This window comes from Echeneis naucrates, chromosome 23 (assembly GCF_900963305.1).
Source record: "Echeneis naucrates chromosome 23, fEcheNa1.1, whole genome shotgun sequence".
In the NCBI taxonomy this organism is placed as follows: domain Eukaryota; kingdom Metazoa; phylum Chordata; class Actinopteri; order Carangiformes; family Echeneidae; genus Echeneis; species Echeneis naucrates.
Window position 1 is genome coordinate 12,369,996 of NC_042533.1, and position 9,450 is coordinate 12,379,445.

Sequence of the window (9,450 nt, forward strand, 5' to 3'; positions counted from 1 at the left end):
GCGGTGTTGTCGGAGCAATAACATCCCGGAACCTTAGACACAGGCAGCTGCGGACTTGTTTTAGTCAGAAGGAATCATTCGGATGAAACAATATTACCGTGGTGGAAGGACCATATGTCCAGATGAGAGATGTTATTTAAATGTCACTCATCACCGCCACACACAAGGACCTAATGCCGCTTGACAACACAGGATCCCCATAGATCCTCCACCAGAATACATCCAAATCTCTAAAGATCCCTGCAATGCTTTTCAAACACCTCTCATCCGCCTAAAGCACCTCTGGATCCAGATTTTAGAGAGCTCAGCAACCCATTGTGGCCATTTGAGCGCTCTCAAATATCTTGGTGTATACCCATGAAACCCTCAGGGGCACAAAAAAACGAGCTCCATGTAGCTCTGAAACTTCTCATGGGCTCCGCCTGAATGTGCTCTCCCAGGCGAGGTGCCAGATTCAGTGATATATATATATATAATATATATGTTTTCCGCATATACATTTAAAAAGGGACACGGCTGAGACCAACAAGTTCATAAAAAAAAAAAAAAAAACTCTCCGCAAAAATATCTCCCGGGTGCAATGGGATGGCCCAAATGGAAATCTTAAATGTCCGAGGGTCACAGCAGTCCCTGAACGCAGCACCGGTGAGCCGTGCACAGGCTGGTCTCTCCTCCAGCAGACGGAGGAGAGGGAAACACCAGGAGCACAGCCACAGGCCGGAGTGCTTCAACTTTCTGCACACACATTTCATTCTCTTTGCTTTTCGCCTGTGGAAGATCATTAGATGGACTGTGAATGGATATTTGCCCTGCTGGTCTTTTGGTCCTGTAGAGCATCCTGAGGAGGTTGGGAAGCATCACAAGTGTGAAGTTATTCATAAATGCAGCCTTTGAAAGTGAATTACTGACCATCTTTGATGGACCAAAGGGGACTGACTGATCGCCCACATAACAATAGGCCTAAGTGCACAAACAATCAAACAGGCAAGCAAAAGTTGGACTAAACTTTTCTGCAGTGAAGCATCAGGACAGGTTGAAGTTAAGGCGCCATCAGTGGACTAAAGCTTTTTGTGATGTTTTCCACGACTTTCTTCCTCACTGCACTTTGCGTTTTTGCGCATCCGGGCGTTTTTACGCGCGGGTGCCAGCTCCCCTCCGAGTGGCGGCCGCTGAGCGATGGCTGCCGGGCGGAGCTGGCGGAGATCATCGTGTATGCCCGAGTCCTGGCGATCCACCGAGAGCCGCCGGGCGGAGGGGCGGGCAGCCTGTACAACGCGCTGCCCTTCGGGTTCGGCTACGGGTACGAGGGCGCGGAGGAAGGGCTGCTTTACTCGGCGGAGGTGGAGCTGCTGTGCGACCAGGCCTGGGGTAGCATGCTGGAGGTGCCATCCGGATCCAGACTGAACCTGACAGGACTTGGTTACCTGTCCTGTCAGTCCCACACCGTGATGGAGAACTACTCCTACTTCTTCTTCCTCAGGTGAGCTGCAAGGCCTGAACACACAACGCACGCATACTAAAGGAACCTTATAGAACGACTGACAACGTGCATTCATCCTCATGGCAGCTGGAAACTGACACTGCAGCCTCTCTCCTGCTTGTCTGGGACCAGACGATGCAGTCAGAAAACAAAGACACTTACACTTAACTAGGACTCTGCTACTTGAGGCTGTATGGGTGTTTCCTGTAAGTTTCTTTGATACTGCTTGTTATTTCTGCAAAAGAGGATTTTACCTTCTCCTTCTGCTTGCTACTTGCAGGATGGATGAGAACTACAACATCCTCCCCCATGGCGTCAACTTCCAGGACGCCATCTTCCCCGACACGACAGAGAACAGGCGCACATTCTCCAGCCTCTTCCAGTTCTCCAATTGCACCCAAGGGAGCCAGCCATTCCACACCTTCAGCCCCGAGTGGGACACCCAGGAGGACAGCAGGGTAGGGCATCCCTTGCTTTCCACTGAGCAAAAGTGTCATTTAGACGAGAGCAGGTTACCATGGTGACACTTTGTGCTACCTGAACAAAATAATGACTGACAGCTTGGCCTGATTCCCATGTTCTTGTACAACCTCGTTGCGTTCAGAGAAGAATAACGCCTTGTGGAAGGTCTTGCCTGTTTTTTGTTTGTTTTTTTGTGTTTGCATAGGATGCAAACGCAGCCAACACCATCGGGCTGCCATGGAGATAGAAGATTAACAGCCCTCAAACAGCAGGGCGCAGGCTACTCAGTGGGGCAGAAATCAGTTCAGAGTGTTTTGGAAAAAAATTGAGAGTGTGTGTGTGTGTGTGTGGACACCTAATCCTTAGTTAAGTTGTGACTTTGCTGACAGGAATGTGGTGAGGATCAGTAGAGTCACAGCCTGACTACCCTCTAGCACACTGCAGAGCCACACACGAACACACACACACATACACCACATATGTAGTGAAGATGACGATTGGGTTTTTGGGCCCATATCATTAGGTCCTGGTGTTTTGAAGATCAAAGCAGTTTCTGAGTGGTTGAGGTCCAGTGGTCTGGCCCCTCAGGCAGACAGGGTGCTGGCCGTCCAGAGGTCAAAGGTGAAATAGCACAGATCCAAATCTTTGACATGCAGCATTTTGAAAGTGTGTCAGTCTTCCACTTCAATCCATGTCATCCTGAAGGAAGAAACTTGCTGACCCGGGACCAGAGATGAGCTGCGCCCTGTCAAATTAGATGCTGTTTATTATCACCTCCTCTGACAGATACGAGCAGGTTTCACCTTCGGCAAGACACAAAAAGGTGGCTGGAGAGAGATCGACATAGGGGCTTGCCTTCATCTTGAGCAGATATAAGATACAAGCAACTGCTCGGTAGGTTTTAATAGGTCAGCAGAACAAACCTGTGGTGATGGTGGTAAGGAATCACCACAGAAGGTAGAGCTAAATGTATATGTCTCCTTTGATTAGAAACCAGGTCCAGGCTTTGTTTGAATACAGCGAAAGTATCAAAGATCTCAGTCCACAGAGAAATGCTCACAGTGTGTATTCACAAACTGAACTTTAAAATCAGCTGTCAGGACTTCTGGGTCTTTGTGATGTCACAACAAAACAGTCACTGCCCCCAGCTCCCAAATCCAGACCAGACCACCTGGACCCACCAGGATTGCAACCTTTTTATGCTAACCCTCCGAAAATGGAGGCGCTATTGTGACTGGTTAGTTGTTGTGACTAATACTCCAGAGAGACGACTCGGAAAGGAGATATACAACTTTAAATTCGACTGATTTTTGAATTTATTATTCCACATCACGCCTATGAAATTTCAATCTGGGGCTGGAAAATCAGATAATCTGACTTCACTGAGAAATTCTGGATCCGGCCCTGGACCAGCACATTAGGTGGAATATGATTAGAGGAGGCAACATCAAAGAGAGTCAGTCACATGTATGAGCCTCAGTCAGGCCCAGACTCAGATCAGGCTTCTGTTGAAACCAGAACCAAAGAGTAAGACAATGTTACCATAGTCACTGGGTGACTGCAGTTTAAGATGGAAACTCTCAGTCATGGTGAGGGCTGATTATAATACGAATTGTTTAATATAAAAACACAATAAAACAGCTAAAAACTTGATTTTAATCAGAACCAAAATGCTCAAAGTCTGAAGACCTGATGGCCATGATACTTGTTATAGTGATATATGAGTCTCTATTGGACTGTGGACCTGTCCAGGGTGTACCTTGCCCTCAGCCAATGTGAGCTGGGATTGTTCCCAGCAGGGGGCGCTGTAGGGGACTCACACAAGCACGGGGAGAACATGCAAACTCCACACAGAAAGGCTCCCAGCCTGGGAACCGAAGCCAAAATTGTGATGCTACAGATTGTTGCGCTGACCTGAATGGCAGCATTTATGGATTTTGAAAAGCAAACTATTTCCCAAATGATCTAGTAAAGATCATCTCAATCATCATGGAGTCCAACCAGTAACCAGTTGAGGTGCGGGGGATGTGGTGGTATGAAGGCCTCCTCTCCCTTTACATACTGGTTAGACCTGCAGGGATCTGAGCCATGAGGTCAGAGGTCAGTCAGGCATAGGCTGAATGCACTGCTCATGTAGAGGACAAGCACTTGCTTGCAGAGCCGCGACCTTCGGGGAAGGCGGCATGCCAAACAGGTGTTTCACTCTGGGAATTTATGGAGCAGTATGAGAAGGAAGGAGCTTCTTCCTCAGCGCCCTGTCTCTGCCAACAACCCAAAAAGCCTCCTCTCTTTGCTTCTGCCTGTTTTGCTTGTGCTGTAAATGAAACGAGAAGAGTCAGCTCTTATCTCTAATTCCACTACCTTGGAAGATGTTGAAAGCTTGCACACTGGTACATCGCTCTCCCAGTGCTTTGAGGATCGGAGACATCCGTCAGCTCGAGTCAGAAACACTAATCATTCCTTAAAACTGGGGCTGGGATGTGGTTTGCTTCTGGTCGCAGTCTCGTGGGAACCAGACTCCTCTCCAGAAGGACAGACAAGAGACTTCCTCCACTTTTCTGCCAAAACCCTCAATTAGCTTTTGTTCAAAGCCTCCTCCTATCAGCGGCCTGCTGAGCTGCTTTTACCCTGAGCCAGAGGTAGAGAATCCTGTAAGCTCTTCGTTTGGTTAATACAGACTTCCCTTACACTGAAAAAAAAAAAAAAGATACCGTGCATCTTTTTTTCAGATGTTCTCTTGGAATGCTTTCATTTGAGAGGTCACAATAAGATAGAGACACACACCCTAAATACCTCATAATCAGCACTTTGCCATGTTTACATGCTCCCCAATGATTTGATGAGACTTCCGCTGAGGGAATACTCCAGCTGTAACCGTCATGTAAACACCTTTTACAGGTTTTCTGACTCCCATTAGCATTTTATGTGAATGGTCAGTGTGCCACTTTAAGCTTTAAGCTCAAGATGAATAACACTCTTTCCTCTTCCTTTCTCTGTGTTTTTCTCTCTTTTTTTTAATCTGCTCTCTCACTTTCTCTTCTCTCTTTTCACCTCCCACGCACAAACACACACACAGCAAAATGAAAGCTCCGGGAGAAGAGGAAAACCCTGGCTTGTCTCTTTGACGTCAATAGTGAAGTTCTAAAGACACTAACTGTGTGTGTGTGTTTGTGGGAAAGAGAGAGAGTTAGAGCAGTTAAACTCATGCTGAGGGTCTAAATAAAATTAGAAAAAGAACTCACAAGCCTGGATAAATGAATGAGGAGTCAGGTCAGGATGGGTACTCACACAAAAATCCACACACAGACACACAAACTTGCTCCTCTCCATCTCATCAACTATTTACTCTCTTTTGTTTCAAGTCTCCGCCTTCTTTCACTCTGAGTCACAGCTCTCTGATGAAATAAGATGCAGGTGGTGCTGCCATCTGCTCCTGGGTGAAATATAGTAAGGGACATTGTGCAACCTCCAGTTTGCTCACATGAATCCTCAGTGCCCTGCCAATGATGTCACTATGGTGGCCCACTGAGGCAAACATACTGTAATGGCTGAAAGCGCTGCAAGTACAGAAGCAATGTCGATGCAAAAACATCCAGAAAAAGCAAACAAGTCAGCTTATAGCTAAGTTGTGTTGTCTGCTATGCGTAGAAACCAAGATGAGAACGCTGAGACTCCACCAGAACTGCATATCAAACCAGAACAATGAGCAAAATGATGCTAAAATTCAGGTAATAATCACCTGTGGGCTGAAGCAACTCCTTTCATTTTACACAATCTGTCATTTCATTGTCGATGTAAACATGTTTTCAGCGCATCTTTAAAGGCAATTAATTGGATATTGAATGTAGGACAGTAACATCCTCTTCATTTTCGACTTCCTGCAGCGTTGATAGAGTCTTGGACAAAGCGACACTGTTTCCATGTCACTGCCCTCAAAACATATCATCCTTGAAAGTGGGGCCTTTGTGCACATGCACGTGCGTCCTCACATGTCCTCTAAATACTGTTTATACAGATGATGCTAAACAGCAGGCAGGTAACACCCAGATATTTTGACAGGTGGTGTGCATTTTCATGCGTGTGTGTGTGTGTGAGTTGGGGATTTTCCTACTGCGAGTGTCAATGCCGCTGGCATGACAAAGGTTTCAAAGTGTAAAAAAAAGTATTATGTAATCTGGATTTGACCAGTCTAAGTGACTGGAAGGAAAAGGATTAGGCCACACCATGCAATTTAATGGCCCTTAACTTAAAGCCGTGGACTTTGTTGCATGCCAGACCTCTTCTCTGCCTCAAGCAACAATTAAAAAAGTTTTATTTCTGGTCTCCTGACACGGCAAAAATAAAATGCACTCAACAAAACTATAGAAATGCAATACTTTGATTTATACCCATTTTCTCCGGCGTTAAGGCTTTTCTATGAACACCAAAGAGACACACACACACTCACATGCCATGCCAAAATCCTGAGATTCCTTGGTTCGTCGTTGATCTGCTGCCATTGCCTTGTGTTGGGTTAACAACTGAGCAGAAGGCGGAATGATTTCAGTGATCAACAACCTGATCCGAAAACACCAATCTGTAAAACAAGTCACAGATTGAAATGTCAATTTTCAAAATAAAACTGTACATTTATTGTCAGTAGCCCAGTTCAACCCAGTGCAGCAATGTTTAAAGAGCATCTCACAGCTGCGTGATCTCAAAGAAGCGCTCAAAAAAGTAATTCCTTTTAACTGAACACATTACATAATTCAGTAGGGAGACCGATATATAAAACTGAAGACATTTAATAATCAAGCAAACAACCGCCTGAAGTTCATTTCTCCCCGGTAGAGTAGACTGATATCAGTTTAATACCTGCACATGAACTCCAGGTGGACCAGCTCAGCGGAGAAAACAGGAATCAGTTAGATGCTGGCTGAACTAATGACGATACAATGTGTTACTGTAGCTGGGGAGCTTTACAGATTTAAAGGCGCTAAAGGGAATATAACCTAAACTTCAGGACCAGGCTGCCTTTTGCTCTAACACTGTAAGAAGAGAACAAGTGTATTTCTTGAAATATTGATGAAATAAGAACTCTCAGTGAGCAGGCCAAACCTAGGCAAAGTTTTGACATTAATAATGTGTGTGTATGACCTCAGTGCCACGTGGGGCAGATGCAGTAAGGAAGGACTGTTGTGGTAATATTCTGTGTGTCATCATGTGTTTGGCAGGAAGACGAGAGCAGATTAGCCTCCCTCAGGACAGTAATCCTGTCTGTACGCTACATGGTGTGAGTTAAATTAGCCGGGTTTGTTCGCTCCTCTGGTAAAATGCGGCCGCACGTGAACACACACACATTCCCCGCTGTGAAAGCGCTCACCCCTGTTCACCCAGCTGGCTCAGGTCAGCTCTGGTCCAGTAATGAGTTGGAGAATTTGGGCCCCTGAAACATCAAAGTTGGTGACCCTTGAATTGTTAAAGAGGGCTTGTGAGGGAGGTTACACAGGCATATATAAACAACGTGTACACACCACATGTGTTGTTGAACAGGGAGTAGGGTGCCTGTGTAGGTTAATGACGAGGGTCAGGACCTCCACCTCATCTCTCTGTCCTCCCTCCTTCCAAGTGTGATAGCAAGAAACAACAGCACTGAGGAAATCAAAATGTTGTTCTCCATTTTGTCCGAGAGGCTGCTGGGAAAACGACATTAACAATGCTCCCACACTATGCAACCAGCTGACAAGCTGGCAGCTGGCTGTTTACAACAGTTTTGGTTAGCGTCTTAAAAAAACAACGCCTCCCGTATGTTGACGCACCGCACACTTTCCCTGTGCTCTCCCCTGCAGCTGCTGTGCGCCTCGGTGCAGGCGGTGCTGTTTGAGGAGGAGGAGCGAGGCCGTAAGCTGCAGGAGCGCCTGGCAGTGGCGGAGAGGCGGAACCGGCAGCTGAAGGAGCGTGTTCGCAAGGTCAAGCGCTCCCTGAGGAACGCCCGCAAGGCCGCACGCAAGGCCGAGCAGGCGCTGCAGGGTCTGCAAGAAAGGATGAAGACTGCCGAGCGGAGAGAGAGGCATCACCTGAATGCCATCACACAGGAGGAACCTCCACCTGGGCATTACACAAGCACAGCAATGCGCCAGAAATGCATCAGCAAACACAACTGTAACTAATACCAGCTGCCCCAACCTGCCCCCCGCTTCGACTGAAAATTGGCTGTGGAGACTGCGAGACTGCTGGGCGGTCTATGAGTAAAGGACAAGTCAAGAGAAATTTTCATATATGAGTATAAACACTCCTTAAGTCATAATCTACATAGTTTCAATCTAAGTAAAGTAGTCTTTTTGTCCTCTGGGTCCATGATTGCAATAACACAACAGTGAGGGTCAGAATGATTCCTGGTCATCTGACAAAAGAGCAAAAAAATGTCCTGAAAGAGATTCAAACATCCATGTTCAGCATAATTCATCTTGCAGGTGGAGCTTCATCAGGGCTCTTATCAGGCCACGGCCGATTCCATCAGAGGGAATTGTGCTTCAAGACTGAGCACAACTGTACTCAATAATAATCAGCAGGTGTTTATCAAAGTGCAGACAGTGACACATTATTCTGCGTGGCACTCACACAGCTGTCTGTCTCTCAAAACAAGCGAAAAATATACAGTATGAATGTCTTAATGCGAAATCAAAAGGACTATCACCAAGAATAAAGTTAAAGTCGTGTGAAAATGACCCAGTGATGTGATACGTGTCACCTTTTAAAATATGGCTAAAATATATCAGCTGTACCAACATTTAAATTTAGAAAATTGCATTGCTCTTTTTTTCATAGTTTAAGCACATTCCCAAATATAAAAGAATTTCCTGATTCAAATTTTAATGTATAAATCAGGTCTATGTTCTGAAGTAATACAGTGAAAGTACCAAAATGATCACAGTCTGCGTTCAGAAACGGACACGAGCTGACTTGAAACCAGCCTGTGATGACACAACGAAGCCATCACCACCCTGAGCCACGCTCCCAGTCCCCGCCCACTTCCAGCCTTACATCCATCCTTACCGAATCTGTCTGCAAATCTGCTGTTTGTTGCTCTACTGGGAATTTTTGTTCGGTTTTTTACGAGAGATGAGAGCAGGGCTGCGGAAGGAGAGCAACAAATTCAAAGACACTTCAACATTTTGGGTGAACCCGCAGAGTCAGGTGATTGTTCTCTGTGGATTCATCACTACTTCAACAAAACTTGTTCAGAAAAATATTGCTTTTAGCAACTTTACATGAGTGAAAGCCTCAATGTTTGTTTTTGTTTTTTTTTTATTATTATTTTAGAGCTTTTTCATGCATGCCGTCTCTCCATTTAGTATTGCTGTTTATGTGACGGTCTAACGGAGCACTGATAAGAGACATTGCTTTAATGTGTAAACATTAAGTGATTCATCACCTTTCGCTTCAAATGGCAGTTTTGAGCAGAAAGTGCTTGTATGTATCCATGAGTGAGAATTGTGGGATGCTTGAGACGGTTCATTCATTATTAA

The 9,450-nt window shown here is 45.7% G+C and overlaps 1 protein-coding gene across 1 annotated transcript; it reads left to right on the plus strand.

Annotated features, from left to right (window-relative positions):
- The first annotated feature begins 696 nt into the window (after positions 1-696).
- On the plus strand, positions 697-9,450 carry ccdc3a (coiled-coil domain containing 3a). Its single transcript, XM_029495464.1, has 3 exons — positions 697-1,480; positions 1,761-1,938; positions 7,771-9,450. The coding sequence occupies exons 1-3, from the start codon at positions 1,074-1,076 to the stop codon at positions 8,089-8,091; spliced, it is 906 nt and encodes a 301-aa protein (XP_029351324.1). The 5' UTR covers positions 697-1,073; the 3' UTR covers positions 8,092-9,450.